The sequence below is a fragment of the Oculina patagonica genome, chromosome 10, assembly GCF_052425735.1.
Source record: "Oculina patagonica isolate OP01 chromosome 10, crgOcupat, whole genome shotgun sequence".
NCBI lineage: Eukaryota > Metazoa > Cnidaria > Anthozoa > Scleractinia > Oculinidae > Oculina > Oculina patagonica.
The window spans coordinates 12,713,938-12,735,204 of record NC_135767.1 but is presented as its reverse complement, the minus strand read 5'-3'; the positions used below and the strand labels follow the sequence as shown (position 1 = coordinate 12,735,204).

Below are 21,267 nucleotides of genomic sequence, written 5' to 3'. Positions count from 1 at the left end.
TTAATCTTAATTTTGCACAATCATCTTGTCAAAATAGGAAGGAAAACTTCCTCATTTTGGATTATCTGTGCCCTTCGAGCATCGTATAACATATATTTCTCTATACCTTATTCTTACTATTTTTCGCGTGCACTTAATTTCGCAAAAATTCGAGAGCCGAATTTCGCGAGTATTAATTTTCGCAATTGCAAGAAAAATTAGAGGAAAAGTTTACTAAATTTCGCGATTTTGTCGGTGTTTATGGATCCGTTGTCAAAGGAACCACTGAAAATATGAACTAAAGAGGTTTGGAACTAATTTACGAGCTCGAAACAGTAATCAAAGGAAGGGTGCTAGTGACAAACAAGACGGAAAGTTATCTTTAAAGGTAGATAGATGCAGTTCCAAACATTTAAAATTTTGTTGTTTTGATAATAAAATATGGTATTAATTTTCGCGTGTTTAAATTTCGCGCAAGGTTTTTTTCACACGTACTAAATTTCGCGATTATTTTGAAATCGCGAAAATCGCGAAAATTAGTACTCGCGAAAATTAGTAAGAATAAGGTAACTTTCTCAACCTGCAGGAGTTCAGGTTCGAAACCAAAGGTCAACCATTCGTCCCATTATGGACAAAACATTCTTCAAAATCGTGACAATGGTGTTCCTACTTGTCATGTCTATGTACAGTGTAATGGACTGCGCACTCACTGAACAAGGTCAGGTCATAGTTTTAGTATAGGTCATTGCATGCATCAATTGGTCACGTAAATATCAAGACGAAATAAGTTAAAAACTGTAGTATAGGTGAAGTTAACCTGAGATTAAATAGGCATCTCTCCCTTAACATTCTCAAGATTGAAGATGAAGTGTTCAACATGACTCGAGCATGAGACAAAGAATTCATGATGAATTATTCGACATTGCTGATCCTAGCAGTATGTATGCAGGACGCGTGTCACTTATCAACCTAGTAAAATGGCCCAGCTCACAACGAGTCTCTCGTAGCTCAGTTGGTTAGATTCGATTCCCGTCGGGGACTCAGAATTTTTCTTTGTCCCATGCTCGAGTCATGTTGAACACTTCATCTTCATTATTCATTACTGAGCTTAAAATTTACCATCTTTATTATTTACTACATTCTCAAGCTTTTTCCCCCACGTGAGGAACGTGGTTAATGGATTTGACACGACAAATGTCATACTGATATGAAATGTCTGAATTGCTCTGTATTCAGTTGGTTGGTACTTGTGTGCGAAAATTCCAGGCCAAGAAATGACCAATCAGGGACACAACAAGGAGTTATTTAGAGCTACGTTCTGTCGCACTTTGTAATAATCATCGCACTTTGTAATACCTGTCGCACTTTGTAATAAAACTGTCGCACTTTGTAATGCCTGTCGCACTTTGTAATAACACTTGTCACACTTTGTAATAAAATAGCTGTCACACTTTGTAATAACAAGTTGTCGCACTTTGTAATAAATCACAGGCGGCCCAGGCTCTCTCGTTAATTATTTGCAACGGTCGTTGTCGGTTCGACTCAAGCGATCGAAAAATATGCTTCATAAATTGACGAATTTGAGATCTTTCGTTCCTAAATTACAATAAACTGTAAGCCATATAAATAAAGATCACTTACCTATTGTTGATTGTCTGTTATTGTGTGATTTTGAGGAGTTTTGGGACGTTTATTCCTCACTTGCCGCTGACGCCCCCTACTAACGTCCCAAAACCCCTCAAAATCACACAAAAGCAGACAATCAACAATAGGTAAGTGATCTTTATTTATATGGCTTACAGTTTATTGTAATTTAGGAACGAAAGATCTCAAATTCGTCAATTTATGAAGCATATTTTTCGATCGCTTGAGTCGAACCGACAACGACCGTTGCAAATAATTAACGAGAGAGCCTGGGCAGCCTGTGAATAAATTAAGCTGTCGCACTTTGTAATAACAAGTTGTCACACTTTGTAATAAGCTTTCAAATTTCCTTTGAATAGGATATTTGGTAGAAATTATATGACTTAACTAATCCCCCAAGGCACAATTACGTTCTTTCTTGATATTTTGCTCTGCATACTAAACTGACCGGACGAAAATGAAACTCGTTCTCTCCCACGCTTCTCGCAATTGTTATTTTGGAGATAACACAGCTTGCAGCTTGCTTAGCAACGATGGAATGCAATTAGTGAACAGAGGGCAAATAACTCCTGGTAAAAGTAAAAAGATACGCGAGAGGGTTGAGTCCAAGGGTTAGTAAGGGAGATGGAGACTTCAAGTGACTTGCCACATGTTCTATATGAAGTAATTTTGGGGGGTGTAGTCACAGGATTTAAAATAGTTGCTACAATCATTGCTAAAAGTCGGGATACCTGGAACATAAAATCACCCGTAAACTGGTCTCGATGCTCCCGAGTATTTACTTCTCTGTGAGGGTGGTGAACTTGGCATCGTTAGCGCCAGGAGCTTAATTAAAAAGTTTGGATCTTCGAGTGGTGTTGTACGTGTGCTGGAGGTACGGCGACTAGTTGCCAGTCTAAATTGGGCAAATGCTTGGCTGGATCTGCGATTTCGTGGTTTGGGATGGTTTATCAACCTCAACATATTCTGGCGAAAAAGTCAAAAGTAGCAATTTGTTGAAATCTGCTTTGTCATTATCATCCACTCGGCTAGAATAGAATCACCCATGGTCTTTTAATGACTTTTTGCTTTTAAACAAAAAAACAGTTCCTTGAACTGAGGAGAGAGAAACATTCTGTTCGTTCAGTTGTTTATTAAGTATTTATAAACAACTAGTTAATTCCGTTTCATGTTATAGTTCGTTGTTGTTTATTCCAGGTTGAAATAGACTTTTATTCAATGGTTCTGATTCAATGCTTTAATACCACATATACTGATTACGGCTATGATGGTTGCTGTTCCATATTATGTCAAGCCAATGCGATTTTTGAATTAAAATACGATACTATTTCACAATTATTCTATTCAACTATAGTTAACGGTCCCTTCTTAGAAGACTCCCAGTCAAAGCCTTTATTTCCGGATCGTACCATTTTGTACAGTTGTTATAAATACCAGCAAGATGTGTCCTCTACTCTTTTACTGATACATTATGTCCCAGCAAGTTGCTTTCCAGTTTCGTCCTCTCTAAAACTCCCACGGAAACAAACCTTTTTATTTTCATCCGCAGAAGATGCCAGTATATTTAAAATTCGAATCTTTATTTAAGATGTGATAAATACCTTTTTAATACCTGAATTAAGCTATCATTTACAAATTTAACATGCAATAGGGTCTCATTTGCACGATAAACTAGACTAGTACCTAGCCAATGGGGCGGCTTAACAAAACCGATATTTAAGTCATTATTCGTGATGACAAAGTGTTTCTGTCGCGATACATCGTAGTCAAGACAAATAACAATTGCGAGAAGCGTGGGGGAGAACGCGTTCATCTCCTCAGTTTAGTATACAAAGTAAAATATCAAAGAAGGACGTATTTGTGCCCTGGGGGATTAGTTAAGTCATATAATTTCTACCAAATATCCTATTCAAAGGAAATTTGAAAGCTTATTACAAAGTGTGACAACTTGTTATTACAAAGTGTGACAGCTTAATTTATTACAAAGTGTGACAACTTGTTATTACAAAGTGTGACAGCTATTTTATTAGTGTGACAAGTGTTATTACAAAGTGCGACAGGTATTACAAAGTGCGACAGTTTTATTACAAAGTGCGACAGGTATTACAAAGTGCGATGACTATTACAAAGTGCGACAGAACAGCTGTTACGCCCATCAGTATGTTATTGTACTGAAAAAATCTAACATGTCTCTTGATTAGGGGAAGAAATAGGCAGGAGAGGGAAGAAAAATAATCAAATAATCTTAAATGCAAGGAATCAAGCGCTTTACAAAGGATTTACTTAAGAAAAACACTAAAAGAAATTTGGGATGACATGTCGTAGCTTACAAGAGGTGGTCAGTAACAAAGATTGAATCAAGTTATGTTAAAACTTTTGCTGTTTATTTCTTTGTTATGTTTGTTGTTGTTCAACAGATTGTGGTTCAGTTGTAAACAACACGCTGATGAGCCCCGGATATCCAAATGACTACCCAAACAATTTGGATTGTAATTACTCGGTTCCTATTCCACACGGCATGGCCATGAGAATGTACTTTCATGATTTCATCGTGGAGTATTCTCCAACATGCGAGTAAGTAAAGATCGGTAAAGACATAGCTATTAATTAAGTAGCAGGAGCCCCAAAACAAAAGATTGTTTCTATAATATTTTCACTCTTTCTTAGACAAAAACTCCGTAAATGAAAGGGCACCCTTCCCAAAGGTTTAGTCAGGTACCCAGGAGTCCAAAACGTGACACCCACGGGCATTTGTGTCTGATTTTTGGCAACATAGCTATTTAACTAAATCGAGTACGCTGATTTCGAAAATCAATGTTGCCAAGCTTAATTCTTGCGTTAAGATGATGTTTTGCTGCAAAAGCGGCTTTTTCTTTAGTGTTTTGTCTTCATTAAAATAAAGCCCCTTCTAAATTCTGAGTTTTTGCATACTTGATTTCTCAAAAACGAAGCACAAACCAGCGAAAAAACTCCAAAACAGTGTTTCTCTTGTAAAAGTAAGTTCGCATGCCTAAATTCCGCTATTTTTGAGCAATTTCAAAAATGGGCAAACGTACCTGCCGCCGTGCCTTCAATTACATTTTTTGACCAAAGATTCCATTCGGGTTCAGTTGCTGGCAAATGCTGGTCAAGTTGATTGTATGGTAAAGCCAAACATGCCAAGTGATACATTTTCAATCACTGTGAACATAGTGAGTAGTAGATGATCACGATTACTATGGACGAACGTTTCAACGGCTAAAGTTTTCATTGCATGCCATCCTTGATCAAAAGTTTTCTAACGTGATTGGTTATCAGGAGCTGAATTTGAGCACTGATAGGACAGTTTATGCGTAACTCTTGTATGCCTGTGTTATCACATGTCATTTGCGCGCTCTGTTATGTAGACTGTCAAGTTCATTCTCTCGTGCATTGACGCTTAAAAGAGTCGACTTTCATAGCTTAATTCATAAAAACGATTAACTGAAGGTTATTTTGTTGTTTAATGTTTTTCATATTTTTGATTAATTGGTAATCGTGCAGTCCAACTCTGTCTGTAATCATACTCGTGATTAAACCAATCGGACTCCCACTTTTCGGTCGTCCGATTTTGTTAATTATTATTCGTACGATTACAGGCCGAATTAAACTCCACTAAGTTCTATTACCATTATTTATATTTTTTATAAGGTTTGACTACTTAAAGATTACTAATGAGAACAGCGAGACATTTGGTTTGTTCTGTGGCTGGCGGTATGGGAAAAGCGTCATTGTATCTGGCATCTACGCACAGCTAACATTCCATTCTGACTCAGCTGGAAAACAATGGAGAGGCTTCAATATATCTTTCACTATTGTCCCATTGCCTGGTGAGTACAATCAGAAATAAACTTCACCGCGGACATAGATTTAGGCATAAATTTGTCGCTAAATGAAAAAGGAAAGTTAAGTTGTTGATTTCCATAACAGAAAGAACTGCAAAAGGTTTTGTTCATACGTAAATCTAAAAAAAAATGATATGTTATTCTAAAAAGGACAAAAAATGGTGAACTTGTCTCAGCTCATGTAAGTATTACTACTAAAAATTGACTTCTGGGATGACGAGCGAATATCACTTTTTGAGTAGATGAAGCTCAAAATCAAAGGCCGTTATTTTAAAAAAGAATAATGCACCCCATTTTTTAGTCCTTGTTTTTAATATTTCGGCAGCTTTTATTTAATTAGTTTAAAAAATTACGCGAAAGTGATCTCTTGATGGGTATCACTTGTGCGCGCGCCGTAATATCTCAAAACCCTATGGAGCCACCTTAAGTTTTTTTCACGGAGATTCCTGAAGCACTGTACGACCTATTGTTGAATTTCACTTTACCTTTCGGTTCCGTGTTGCAGAGATAGGGGAATGTGTTTCTGTGGTAAACAATACACTGACAAGTCCCGGATATCCATACAACTACCCAAGCAATATGAATTGTAATTATTCTGTTCCCATTCCACACGGCATGGCGGTAAAAATCAACCTACACGAATTTGACGTGGAGTATGAACGAGACTGCGAGTAAGTAAAAACATAACGCATAATGTTATATCGTGTGATATCGTTATTTGGTGTTACACTTCGGAATACAAGACCTTAGAAAGAGAACTGAAAAGAACCTAATTTAAGTTACTTTGAGTTTACAACATTTATGACGTCCTGTTTGTTTTATTATAACATGAATTTGGCTTTGTTAACTAAGGGACGGACCATTATTTTTTTGGAGGTGGGGGGGGGGGGGGATGAAAAATATTGAAAAAAATGTTTGCAGGGCCTGGAAAGACAAAATAAATTGTTTGCAAACACGATATATGTATAACAGAAAATAGTAAGAATTTCGAAAAAAAAAAATGTTTGCAGAGGTGCATAAACTAAAAACATCCCCCCCCCCCTCCAAGAAAATAATGGTCCGTCCCTAACGTGTATATTTAAGGTATGACTACTTGAAGATTTCTAATGATGTCAAGGAGATATTTGGTGTGATATGTGGTAAGCAACATGGAGAGGATATCATTGTAGTTGGGGGCTCCGCAGAGCTAACATTCTATTCAGACTCTGACATCCAGGAAAGGGGATTCTTGATATCATTCTCTGCTGTCGCAGTCTCTGGTGAGTACATAGAGGACAATAAATGGGGAGATATAAAAAATTATCTTCGAGTGTTCAAATCTATATCTCCCAAGTGAGCGCAATAGCGAGGTTTTTGACGATTTTTCGAAGATTTCCGAGATTTTTTTCCCGTCCATTTATTATTGTTGTTATTTAGTTATTCGATGAATTTAAAGGAAACTACTAAGACGAATCTGGGCATCAATTCTTAGAAAACCTCCTTTTTACGGTTTCTGTAAAGAAACTGGCCTTAAAAGTTCTTGTGTCCTCAGAGAGGTTTTTCTCTAGAGAGTAAGGAAAAACTACTAATAAAGTCTCCATCATCATTATCATCATCATCATCATCATCATCATCATCATCATCATTATCATCATCATCATCATCATCATCATCATCATCATCACTTTTATGTTTAAGTTATTGTTGTATTTTAGCCTCATATTGAGATTTACCGTTGCAGAGCTGAAAGAATGTGGTTCCGTAGTGAACAATACACTGAAAAGTCCTGGATATCCGGGCTACTACCCAAGCGATATGGATTGTAACTACACAGTTCCCATTCCACGCGGTATGGGCTTGAAAATCATCTTTGATGAATTTGACGTGGAGTTTGATTCATCGTGCTAGTGAGTAAAGAAATGACAAAAACTGTTTTTTAACTCTTAACTGTCTTCAAAGTCACCTTTCAGAAATTTGAATTTGAGTATGAATCACTGTGCATCATTCAAATAATTAACCCTCGGACGTACAAACAAACTCAGACCCCCACCATCGTACAGGGGGGGGGGGGGGTGGAAGGAACCCCTCCCCAGAGTTTTCGTTCTATTAAGGCACGCCGAAATCATTTTGAGTAGAAAGCCCTTTGCTTTCTCTACAAGATGACATAATATTTGTTCAATATGACGTCATATGACGTCTTGTGACGTCATTGTGCCACCATCTTGGATCCGCCATCTTGGATTTCACCATTTTCATAGAAACTCAGAAAATAACAAAATTTGATGTAAAATCAGGCCAGAAAGGTTATGGAATGTAAAAATAAACATATCTTACAATCCTGGCTCAAAAAACTGGAATATATATATATATATATATATCTGTCTGGATTTGACAAAACGTGGACTCCGTGATCCGTGCTTGAAGGCCGACTCGGTCGGCCTTCAAGCCATTGCGGCCCGAGAAATTTGAGGGGGGGCAACGTCACCGACCCCGTGGGCAGCTAGCTGGGGCCCTGACCTAACAGCCCTAGGGAGCCCTGGGTCAGCTGTTGAATTGCAATCCGGCTGGGGGGGTGGCTAAAGTCAGGTTTTTGGCTTGTTTTCTGCAAAGACTTCGCTTGGAAATGTGGTCAGGACTGCTCCTGGCTTTTGGTTTTTGGGGGGCTGGCTCACAAGCCTTGAGACCTCTGAGAGCTCAGCTGTGACCGGGCATGGGAAGGCTTCCTAGCAGGGCCCCTGGGCTCCCTGAAATCCACAGGGGGAAGGGAGGGGAGGGCTTAGAGAGTTGCTGGCCCCAGGCAGTTCCTGGGGCCTTGTTTTCTTAAATCAGGACAGATTGCTGGCAAGGAAATTCCCTAACGAGGCAAAAGGCAGTCTCGGTTGGCCAGAGCACCCGGTGACGTGCAGTCTGGCACATGCCGGGCTGACTTTTGCTGTAGCTAGGGCCATTTCCTGGCACAATCTGTCTGGATTTGACAAAACGTGGACTCCGGGATCCGTGCTTGAAGGCCGACTCGGTCGGCCTTCAAGCCATTGCGGCCCGAGAAATTTGAGGGGGGGCAACGTCACCGACCCCGTGGGCAGCTAGCTGGGGCCCTGACCTAACAGCCCTAGGGAGCCCTGGGTCAGCTGTTGAATTGCAATCCGGCTGGGGGGGTGGCTAAAGTCAGGTTTTTGGCTTGTTTTCTGCAAAGACTTTGCTTGGAAATGTGGTCAGGACTGCTCCTGGCTTTTGGTTTTTGGGGGGCTGGCTCACAAGCCTTGAGACCTCTGAGAGCTCAGCTGTGACCGGGCATGGGAAGGCTTCCTAGCAGGGCCCCTGGGCTCCCTGAAATCCACAGGGGGAAGGGAGGGGAGGGCTTAGAGAGTTGCTGGCCCCAGGCAGTTCCTGGGGCCTTGTTTTCTTAAATCAGGACAGATATATATATATATATATATATATATTAGTTGATTTGCAGAACTGATGTCAGAGTGCTCAATAGAAAACTAGAGCATAAATATTAAAAGACGGTCTGATCAACTGAAGATACGACTTGGCATTTTATTACTAACTAGTTTCGTACCGCACAACATGTACGGCACTCATCAGATAAAATTGCCTAATGTACGCTACGCTGGTATATATAAGGACGCCGGATGAATGAAAAAGCATTAAATTACAACGGTAGAATACTAAAAAAAGTCGAAAATAACAAGGTATAAAATTACAACGGTTTCTGTTATGAAACAATAAAAGCTTAAAATATGCGTGACACTGCGAGTTTACCAATCTTAAACAAACAGTTACGTGACAGCTTTTGAATTTTTAAGGAGGAACTTGTTTGCGTGTCTACAAGAGGTTATCAGTTCATTTCGTTTATTGAGAGAAGCGAGGTCGGATCTGCAGATTATGAAATACTTCTCCCACAGGCACAAGTTGCAGCGATTAGAAGCTGGGTTGTATGGAGCAGCTTGCTTCAGAATCTTCACCCGTGTAAGAGACTCAATACTGAATTGAATAAACACATTTGGCAATTAAAGGACGCCAAGACAGATTTCAAAATCACTTGGAAGATTCTGAAGCAAGCTGCTCCATACAACCCAGCTTCTAATCGCTGCAACTTGTGCCTGTGGGAGAAGTATTTCATAATCTGCAGATCCGACCTCGCTTCTCTCAATAAACGAAATGAACTGATAACCTCTTGTAGACACGCAAACAAGTTCCTCCTTAAAAATTCAAAAGCTGTCACGTAACTGTTTGTTTAAGATTGGTAAACTCGCAGTGTCACGCATATTTTAAGCTTTTATTGTTTCATAACAGAAACCGTTGTAATTTTATACCTTGTTATTTTCGACTTTTTTTAGTATTCTACCGTTGTAATTTAATGCTTTTTCATTCATCCGGCGTCCTTATATATACCAGCGTAGCGTTGTAATCTTTACATTAGGCAATTTTATCTGATGAGTGCCGTACATGTTGTGCGGTACGAAACTAGTTAGTAATAAAATGCCAAGTCGTATCTTCAGTTGATCAGACCGTCTTTTAATATATATATATATATATATATATATATATATATATATATATATATAATAATGATCAAAAGTAGAAGATTTCAATTCATCGTTTTATTGCGACAACGCTGTTTCGTGTGATCAAAGTATGACCACACTCATCAGGCAACATCAACGAATGACCGTTAAAATACATAAACTGGCAATAAAAGGCTAACTTAAGGTTGCTATGCGATATAAAAACAGTTGCTATGATATATAAAAACTATAGGGTTTGAAAACAGAAATTGCGTATACTAAAGATTGCGTTACTTAATCACAAAGTTCTTGAGAAGGAATCTGTTTCTGTGTGGGCACGAGCTTGCTAGTTCATTTCGCTTGTTAAGACTGCATAAATTCTTCTTACAAATGATTACAAATTTTTCAAAAAGACATAGATTACATTTGTTGTTAATGTTATTGTAGGGTCTACACTGCTTAATAATTTTCCACTTGATACTGAAAGGTTTGTTGGTGTCTTGGAGTGTCCAAACGTGTTTAGACAGTTCAGTCTCGTTTCTCTTGCTTTCGTGTCGAAAAGATGCTGTGTGGTTTCTGTAGCGGTCTTTGAAATTACTAGCGAGGCCTACGTATGATTCTGATGATGTTTGTGTTGTGACTGTGGCTTGATAAACTACATTTGGTGACAGGCATTTTCCGTCGAGTGGGCATTGATCTTTCTTTCTACAGTTGCATTCTTTGTTGCATGTTTGCGTTGTTTGCGACTGGTGGTAATCTGATAGTACTGCTTTGTTGTGTGATGAGATGATACTTTCAGTATCAAGTGGAAAATTATTAAGCAGTGTAGACCCTACAATAACATTAACAACAAATGTAATCTATGTCTTTTTGAAAAATTTGTAATCATTTGTAAGAAGAATTTATGCAGTCTTAACAAGCGAAATGAACTAGCAAGCTCGTGCCCACACAGAAACAGATTCCTTCTCAAGAACTTTGTGATTAAGTAACGCAATCTTTAGTATACGCAATTTCTGTTTTCAAACCCTATAGTTTTTATATATCATAGCAACTGTTTTTATATCGCATAGCAACCTTAAGTTAGCCTTTTATTGCCAGTTTATGTATTTTAACGGTCATTCGTTGATGTTGCCTGATGAGTGTGGTCATACTTTGATCACACGAAACAGCGTTGTCGCAATAAAACGATGAATTGAAATCTTCTACTTTTGATCATTATTATCACTGCTCCTCTCAGAGTTGAGCGCTCTACAAATTTATTCTATTCAAGTTCAAGAAGTTTATATATATATATATATATATATATATATATAACATATATATATATATATATAACATGGACATATTGTTGACATATCAAAATTTCTGCAAAGGATGAATAAACAGCTACGGAAAGTTTCAGCATTGTAAAGTAAATCCTCTTTGCAAAATTTTGGAACCCCCCCCCTCCCCTCCTTGTACGTTCGAGGGTTAAAAAACCTGCGTTCTCTTCTCTCCTTTTTACCTTTAGGTATGCAGATTGCCATTTTTTAGTGTTATATTCAGTCCAGGTCCGTGTTCAATCCACAGATTTAAATTTGCAACACTTATGACCGTTTATCTATTCTAACATGCATGTTTGCTTTTAAGCTATGACTACTTGGAGATAACCAATGAGAACAGCCAGAAATTTGGTGTATTCTGTGGTGAGCGGTTTGAGGATGTAACTGTAACTGGCAGCTATGCACAGCTAACATTCCATTCCGATTCTGATGTACAGAAAGGAGGATTCGTGATATCGTTTACTGCTCTATCAAATTCTGGTTAGTGTAATCGAAATGATATCACACCGTTGTTTAAAAGTCACGTTGGTATAGGCTTTTCGAGTAAGGTCATTCCCCTGTTTTGCATTACGCGTCATTAGCGCGCGCACATGAACAAAATGGCGGCTTTTTCTACGCGGCTTTGGTCTCGAAAAAGAGGAATTGCCGTTTTCTCATAGACGTGAACCGGTACTGATATTTTTTTTCTCTATTTTCGAGTCTAGCAAACACCTTCTCTCTATAAAATGCATATGAAAAATCTTCTATTGTAGAAAAATAAATAATAAACGGAAATGTGAATGTTAATGTTAACTTTGTAAGGAATTATAGGGTATATTCAAGGTCTCTCTGCTACAAAACGAATACCGGGACCCCTCTTTTTTTATCAATGCCTGACTTTAAGCCTTAGACGCATTGAGGTTGAGGTAGAGTGACCATATACCCTTTCTTTAAATATATTTGAGCAATAGAGCACAATTTCTATGGATTAAATGGCCCGATAAACTTACTTGGGAAGTTGGGGAACACTTAAAAAGCTTATAAAACTTGTGTCAAAAAAAATTAATCGATTTGACACTTCGTGAACGAGTTACTTATTCCCAACATAATCATCGGGTGACGCGACAAAACAATCACAACGGCTGAAAGAATGAATCACAGGCTCAGCTCAACACACAAAATGCACGGATCAATTCGGCTAACAATTTTAATGTTCTAAGCTATAAAAGTCATAAAAATAAAAGGAAAAGGCATTCGGTTAACCCTATCCAGACCGGGGTGGGGGGGGGGGGGGGTGGAAAGTGCAATTTGCAGTTTTTGTGTTTCTATTATGAAAATTCACTTTAATGCAATTATTTTCACCTTTTTATGTTTTTGTTGCACCGTGATATTGATTTTGAGTACTTGTCAGTAATTTTGAGCGGTTTTCTTACGTTTTGGAAAAAAATTGACATCCAAAATGGCGGATCAAAGATAGCAGTCGTTTTGACATCTTGATAAAATTTGAGGTGACGTCATCATCCCACGTGGCGTATATAAAACGATAGATATTTGGACATACTACATATCGAATTTTTCTTCGCAGAGATAATAAAATGTGGTTCCGTGGTAAACAATACACTGACAAGTCCTGGATATCCAGACAATTACCCACAAAATATGGATTGTAATTATTCGGTTCCCATTCCACACGGCATGGCGGTAAAAATCAACTTTGACGCATTTGACCTGGAGTATGCTTCATCATGCGAGTAAGTCTAACAATATAAGTTTTTCTTTATGCCATTGGCAGTCACAACACCGCATAATTGTCACTAAATAATGAAAATATTAACCCAATTTTACTATCTCCTTTAAAATAATTTACAAACATCCTTTGCTTCTCCCTTTCTTCAATTTTTACCTTTGAACTATGCAGATGAATGGTCATAAATTGTTCTTTACTTACTTACTTATCCTAATCGGGCCCATGAGGACTCTTGAGGCCGGCAAGAAAACTGTGCCATCCATCCCGGTTCGCTGCCAATGCGATAGCTGCCCCCCACGAACACCAACCCAGCCGGTTTCTTTCTGTCTCCACGGTTCTTCTCCACGTTTCTCTTGGCCGGCCTCGCCTCCTTTGTTATTTAGTCTTATTTTAAGGCAGAAATTTTGTTTCGCAACATACAAGAACTTTTGACTATTCTAACATGCATTTGTCTTTAAAGGTATGACTACTTGAAGATTACTAATGAGAACAGCGAGACATTTGGTGTACTTTGTGGTGAACTAAACGGGACTGTTATTACTGTAACTGGCAACTACGCACAGCTAACATTTCATTGCGACTCTGTCGTACAGAAGAGAGGATTTGTGATATCGTTTACTGTTGTACCAAAGTCTGGTAAGTATAATCAGAATGATATTACACAGTTGACATAAAAGCAAGTGAGTATGGGTTGGTCAAATATCAAAGGGAAGTTAAAAATAGGGTACGTTTAAGCGCACAGTGCGTCTATAAAGCTTGCAAATAGAGGAAGCACTTAGGTCGAAAGAGAGCGGCCACATACGCTTTGCGTTTGAGAAATATTGACGTAATACTAACAACTCAAATTATGGGAGTCGTAACCAACCCATAGGCCTCCTCTCTACTCAATGTTGTTTCTTGTGGTTTGCGGCTCGACAGGCTTTGTTTTAAATACACTAAAGCATTACCAACATTGAAATAGGGGGAAGGGGGGTTGCAAAACTGAACTCCGTTGGCTAAATAAGTAGAAATTTGCTAAGTGTTTCAACAGTTTTGTCCAACATTGTAGCTCTTTTGGCAACCGATACGCAAAATGAATAGTTCGGTGGAAATTTTAAACCTAGCTCTATCAGATGCTTATCATCAAAATCTGCTGGCGTTTAACTTAATTACGTTTCAAGTGGTTTATTGACTGCTCCGTCAAGTGTCGACTAAAGTCGTCTTTGGCACTAAAAGTGCTAATTCTCTTTTGCAGAGTTATGTGGTTCCGTTGTAAACAATACACTGACAAGTCCTGGATATCCAAACAACTATCCAAGCAATATGGATTGTAATTATTATGTTCCCATTCCACACAGCATGGCCTTAAAAATCACCTTTCATGAATTTGATGTGGAATATGAATCGAAATGCTGGTAAGTTAAGTGAGCGTTTACGACTTTCTGTCCATTTGTATTCTAACACGTGTTGTTCTTTAAAGGTTTGACTACCTGATTATTACTAATAACAACAACAAGGCATTTGGATGGATCTGTGGTCAGCGAAGTGGAACGGACGTCAATGTAACTGGAGAATATGTACTGTTAATATTTCACTCAGACGCTGAAATGCAGAACACAGGATTCCTGTTATCTTTTACTGCTGTCCCTCTGCCTGGTAAGTACGAACCATTTTAATCTATTGTTTTGTTCTTTTAATTGTAATGGGCACGTTGCAGCTAACGATCACGTAAAAGCCGAAAGATAAGATAAGATAAGATACTTTATTTACCCACATTTCACGGATGAGTACAAAACTCGCTAAAACGTGAACGTGCAAAACTAAACGGTAAGAAATGAAGTGAAAACAATAAATTCACTAATAAATACAACTAGTAAATTTCTATTAATACCACTAATAAATTCTATTAATAAATACGACTATAGGAAATAATATATAATAAATCTAACCATGAACTAAAACAAGGGTGATAAAATTGAATTAAAATTTGCAGACAGTACAGCAACACTTAACCTCAATAGGGGAATTTTGCATAGCATACTCTTTAAATGCTTAGCGAGGAAGCTTACCTGACATAATCAGGTAGATTGTTCCACAAGCGCGAAGTAATGTATTGAAAGGACATATAAATATGCTTAAAATTACAGGCTGGATAAGCTTACAAAATCCTCTAAGGTCATAATCATTATAACGGAAAGAAAACATTTCCTTAATTTAGTTCGGCCCCATATTGTACATACATTTATAAAAAAAGAAGGATGAATGCTCGTGAATAACTGCGATGCTCCAGGGACTTAAGGTTAAAAACATAAAGAGGGCACTGTATGAAGTGACTTCAATCAGTCAGGTTTGGCTTTCCTTTTATTTTAAATGCCCTCCAGCATGGCAGGTTTTGTACCATGTGATCGTTAGCTGCAAAAGGCACATAACTGAGCTTACTATTTCAGAGACAACTCCATGCCATTCCTTGGTAAACAATACACTGACAAGTCCTGCATATCCTGGCAACTATCCTAGCAATATGGATTGTAATTATACAGTTCCCATTCCACATGGCATGGCGTTGAAAATCACCTTTCAGGAATTTGAGGTGGAAGATGGTCCATCATGCAAGTAAGATATTTTATTATATAAACTGCAGTGGTATAGTGGAAGCAAATCGATAAAAATGGTATCACACATGTGTGGATAAAAATGATCATTTTAGACCAATCAGCTCGCAGAGTTTGCCATGTTTCAATGACCAATGGGTTTAAGTTTTTCGATATTAAGTCGAAACATTTTCGGATCTTCCTCGGCAATTTTCGGAAAAGTTCGGAAAAAGTTTGAAAACGTTCGTACGACCTTCCGACGACATTTTGAAAATCTTCGAAAATCATTGGAAAATCGTCGGAAATCTTCGGAAGAAAAAATGGTCCTGTAACCAGGTGGTTGATTCATGATTAAAAATAAAAAAACGTTACTCTGGTTATCACTTTCCTATGATGAAGGCTGAAGTTTTAGCCGAAACGTTGGGACTTTTTTGGGAAATTTTACGAACACCTCCTAACATTTTTAAAACCAGAATAACGTACTTTATTTTTAATCATGAATGAGATTTATCTTCTCGTGTTCAAATCGATATCTCACTCGTTCGCTGCGCTCACTCATTCAATATCGGTTTGAACACTCGAAGATATATATGTTATTTGCCGGTCAGGAGGTCCGTATTGTAAATAACTGTACCCGAGGTCATGAGTACGGACGGCCCGAAGCCAAAGGCCGAGGGCCGTGATCATGACTGTTTACGTCTTTGGTGATCACAACACCCCAGATTATTGCCACCAAATATTCAAAAAACTTATCCTAATCTCACCTTCTACATTCAAACACTGCCTCCTTTTTGTACTCTCCTTCAGCGTTTTGCTGCTTCTGTCATATACACAGCAGTATCCGTCTCGTCTTAACAGATGTTTAATTATTTACTGTTCCTCTTCTTATGATGCCGGGCCGAAGAAAGGCGAGAGAGTTTTACCACAGTTACACCAAACAGCAAACCAACATGGCGGAGAATTCACAAGAACAAACCCTCTTGTTTTAATTTCCAATAGTGCCACTTTCTACACCCCCTAAATCAATGGCACCGAGGGCGTTTCATTTTAACACTTATTGTTCTTTTAAGGTATGACTACCTGAAGATTACTAATGAGAAGGGCAAGTTATTTGGTAAGCACTGTGGTGGGCCATATATGGACGTCAATATGGAAGTAAATGTTACTGGAAACTACGCAAGGCTTATATTCCATTCAGATGCTGACTTAGAGAAAAGAGGATTTCTGTTACATTTAACTGTTGTCCCAGCGCCTGGTAAGAATGAAATATTTGAAACAGTCTATCTCATTTTCTTCCATTTTACTCTGTTAGTTTGTTTCGCGAACACGAGACCGACAAATCTAAGTTAAATCCCTGGAAGGTTTTCGTTTGCTTTATTTAAATGGTTTGGAATTGACTGTAAAAATTAATTGAGATTTGTTTTTCGCTTTTTGATTACTGGGCTCTCTGATTGTTCTTATAAAGGTTTGGTTCTTAGCATGGTAAAATAAATCAAACACTGGGCCTTGCAGTTAGCTGGAAAGCGACTTGTCGTTTTTTTTTTAGATCTCAAGAATAAAGTCAATTATGCAATCAAGCGGACCAACAAAGACCACTTCAAATTGCACAAATTCTGCAGTGAAACGAATGCCGGATCTTAGGTAGACCCCGGTACCTTGAATAGCTGTAGAGATCATCTATGTTTCTAAACACTCTAGGGCATGCCCCTCGTTATCGGGTAAAGTCTGTGTCCGAGCCAAGTGGCCCATACAGCTGGAGCTTATCCCGGTTTCCGTGGCATTAAGCGACTGAGAGTATTGCTACTCTCCCCTGGATGGGATGCTAGTCCATCCTCGTTATCGAGACCCAGCGTTAAATCTGGAAGTTACGATATTCCTTGCTTTCAGATATAATTAAAAAATACAATTTCATTTTTTTTGTCTAATAGATTGCGGTAGGGTGATAAACAATACGTTGACCAGTCCTGGGTATCCAAACAAGTACCCAAACAATATGGACTGTATTTACTCCGTGCCCATTCCACCCGGCATGGCGATGAAGATAACTTTTCAGGAATTTGACGTGGAGTATGATCCATCGAGGCCATTATTATGCCCGTAAGTAGGAAGTACAACTATTGAAATAAGTAGAATTTTACTAGTATACTCATGCAAATGTAGCAATATGATTGAGTGAGGTATTAAACATAGCTGATATCAGTCCGCTGTCATGCACCAATTAGAAACAAGAAAATAACGAAGCCAGCCAATCAAAACTGACAGCCATTTAAACTGTACGCGACGTTTTCCTGCTGAGACGCAGCAATTTACTGGCTTTAAAATCCGTTTGAGTCGAAGCGCTTCCATCAGTAACTGTAAACTGTTTTTGAGTTTTATGACCACAAATCTTATGGAGAAAGAGTAAGCGAATAGATGAAGCGCAGTAGCTCGAAGAAAAAAAAGGGTGGCAAAGGAGTGAATGGAAGTTTTTAATTTGTCAAGAATAATTTACAGAATCGCACGTTTTTATTTACAGATATGACTATTTGACGATTAAAAATGAAAGAAAAGATAAATTTGCCGCCCTGTGTGGCAAGAAATCTGGCAAGGAAGTTACCGTGATCGGAGACTACGCTCTGCTGACATTTTCCTCAGACGTTAAATTTTCTTCGCAAGGATTCGTTATAATTTTCACTTTTCTTGGTAAGTAAAACGATAATGCGGGTCCAGTGAAGAAAGACAATAACAGAAAAGAAGGTCTTTGATACTTGCAGGGAGGCAGGGAGGCAGGGAGGCAGGGAGGTAGGGAAGGCAGGCACTGAATGCTGGACTTAGACAACAATATACTTTGTTTTAATAAAAAATAATATCTAAGCAGACCATCAGGTTAAGTTAAAATGCGTTTCCGTCTGAAAAGAGAAATTAATTGCCTAACAAGGATATCTTATATTATCCCTCATAATTATATTGATGTTGCTTTCCTTGGTAGATTGTGGATCTCAATGTTCCTTTGAACGGGATCGAGATGATTATGACTACAAACTTTCCTGTTGGAATGTCACCTCATTCGTGGACGTTACGAATTGTTTTCCAAGTTTTGTACCAGCTCTGTATGAATGTTATGAGTCATAATTGTTACAAAGACAAAGATAAAGCCTTTTCCAAGGGTTTTCAGTGAACTTTAACCCTTAACCCTAGCCTTAGTGAACCCCGCCCACCATGGTACAATGGGGAGGGTGAACCTCCACCTAATGTTTTCATTCTATTAATACGCATCGAAAATATTTTGCACTGAGAAGAAAGCCCTTCGCGTTCTATACAAGATGGCATAACTTTTGTTGGCGTAGACATCATTAGACCCGCCATAATATATATAGATCCGCCTTCTTGTCTCCCACCCCATTGTACGTCCGAGGGATAAGTTTGATTTACTGGATAACGAGGTTAAAGCAATCGCTTATGCGGACCGACCAAAGCCGGAACAAACGCTTGTTCCTTAATCTATTGAGTGAAGAAGACTGTTTTACGATGTTTTTTACGATGTTTTCATTGTAAACAATGTACATATATATTCGTTTTCTTGGTTTCGGCTGCTGAAAGATTGCCTTCCTTCTTTGAGTTTAGGCTCATTCCCCTGGCACGGCCAATGATAGGTCAACGCCGATTGGCGAGTTACAATGAATAACGCATATAAAGTAGCGATAATACAGCGTCATTTAATCATGAATGTGTTCATCATTAACTGTAAACTTAAAGAGAGGCTGGGACGAGTCTCATGGCGACCGGAGGCTGATTTTCAGTGTGGCCTTCTTTTTCCCCAGCAAAGCGTTATCTTTGGTATTTGGGACTTCAAAATGCGCCCTTTTTAATGGGTGCAAATAGAAAGAAACGAAAACAACGAAATACTGGCTCGCCTCCCTCCAAAACTTCAAAAATGAGCGCATCGCCTGGCAGCGCTTCGGCTGACGAAAGCGGCGAGGCGGTCTCCAACAAGGAAATCTGGAAAATACTAAAGACAATACAAGAGAATACGGACCAACTCTTGAAGGAAAACAAAGACCTCAAAGAGCAGTACGCAGAGCTGAGAACATCTTTGGAGTTCCACGTCGAAAAGCTGGAGAAAGTGGAAAAAGAAAATGTAAACCTCAAGACAGAGGTGACGAGATTACAAAATGCTCTGAACAAAGAGGCTGACCAAGTGAGTAAACTTCGCAATGATCTAACATCAACAAACTCTAATCTAGACGACCTCGAACAATATACTCGAAAGTACAATTTAGAATTTCACGATTTTCCCGAAGAAGACGACGAAAATATCTCTGAGCTCATCATTAAACTCGGAAATCTGTTAAACGTCAAAATTGCAAAAGGTGATATTGATATTTGCCACAGGATGGCTCAAAACCCGCGATTTGCACACAAGCCTCGACCTATCATAGTACGATTTAGATCATATCGTGCAAAGAAGGAGCTCTACTCTGCGCGTAAGCAGCTCAGACGCATCGACGTAAATCAAGTATTTCCAGGTACCACACAAGTCTTTATAAACGAAAACCTGACCAAGTCGCGACGCCAACTTTTTGGAAAAGCAAGGAAAGCAAAAGACGACAAAGAATGGCATAGTGCGTGGACCATCGATGGAAAAATATTTATTAAAAGATCCGTGGATGAGCGGCCCATTCGTATCCTTAAAGCTGAAGACCTCAACATTAGTTAAATAATTATTTAGTTGCAGCAGATATATATAAACGAAAGAACAAAACAAAACAAACATTTAGCCGTAGCTTAAACATATGCAAATAACAGCGTAAACTTTTGTCAAGTATCAAAGAATTCCGACTTTGTTTTCTTAAAAGTTCCGAATCGCTGGGGAATTGAAGAAGGGAATTTTTTTGCGTCACACCTTAATTCACAAAGTTAGCATAATTAGCTTATTTTTTTCCCTTCTATACTTCATTAGTGTTATTTAGTTCGTGTTTGGTATGTGTTTACACTTTTGGCATATGTACATCGTTATTTCGTTTCAAATAGGCTGGCTTGATAGACGCAAGCTTTTACAAGTTTTCACCTATCCCACTGCACAAGGTGCGAACACACACTTCAGAAAAAAATCTCGTATTCCAAAGAAATGTCTTTAAACATTATCTCCTTAAACGTTCGAGGCCTCAACAAATCAATCAAAAGGCGAAAATTGTTCAGATGGCTTCATCAAGGAAAATACGATATCGTTCTCCTTCAAGAATCCTACAGTGACTCGGCCATAGAGGACTTTTGGCGAGCGGAGTGGGGAGGAGATATATATTTTTCTCACGGTTCGAAACATAGTAGAGGTGTCATGACTTTATTTCGACCTTCTCTAAACGTTAATATTTCAGACGTTCATTTGGGAAAAAACGGTAGATCTCTGATTATCAGCGCAAACATTAATCAAGAAGAGCTCTGTCTCGTCAACATATATGCACCAAACGACCAAACGCAGCAAGTCAACTTCTTTACTAAGCTCATGGACGTTATCCGTCGATTCACAAATGAAAAAATCATCGTCGGCGGAGATTTCAATTGCCCGCTAACCGCTCTTGACAAGTTCGGCGGAAAAGATATTCACCACAAAGACAACGTTTTGAAATCTATAGAAAATCTCCGCAATAGTTTCAATCTTGTGGATGTTTGGAGAAATCTTCACCAAACTGATGC

General features: G+C 38.6%; 1 protein-coding gene across 1 annotated transcript; it reads left to right on the top strand.

The window, feature by feature from the left end:
* Nucleotides 1-575: 575 nt before the first annotated feature.
* LOC144667258 (cubilin-like) lies at nucleotides 576-18,287 on the top strand. Its single transcript, XM_078528656.1, has 15 exons — nucleotides 576-697; nucleotides 4,041-4,197; nucleotides 5,293-5,471; nucleotides 5,992-6,157; nucleotides 6,570-6,818; nucleotides 7,181-7,372; nucleotides 11,606-11,778; nucleotides 12,863-13,028; nucleotides 13,485-13,660; nucleotides 14,259-14,418; nucleotides 14,484-14,659; nucleotides 15,451-15,616; nucleotides 16,665-16,849; nucleotides 17,523-17,691; nucleotides 18,110-18,287. Exons 1-15 carry the CDS (start codon nucleotides 607-609, stop codon nucleotides 18,282-18,284), a joined length of 2,580 nt encoding a protein of 859 aa, XP_078384782.1. The 5' UTR covers nucleotides 576-606; the 3' UTR covers nucleotides 18,285-18,287.
* The last annotated feature ends 2,980 nt before the right edge of the window (nucleotides 18,288-21,267 follow it).

What these genes read in the sequence shown, in the direction of transcription:
- LOC144667258 (XM_078528656.1), top strand. Translation starts at nt 607, where the DNA reads ATGGACAAAACATTCTTCAAAATCGTGACAATGGTGTTCCTACTTGTC. An exon ending in GAGTATGAACGAGACTGCGA is followed by an intron (nt 6,158 to 6,569) that starts GTAAGTAAAAAC and finishes TGTATATTTAAG; the next exon opens with GTATGACTACTTGAAGATTT. An exon ending in GAATATGAATCGAAATGCTG is followed by an intron (nt 14,419 to 14,483) that starts GTAAGTTAAGTG and finishes TGTTCTTTAAAG; the next exon opens with GTTTGACTACCTGATTATTA.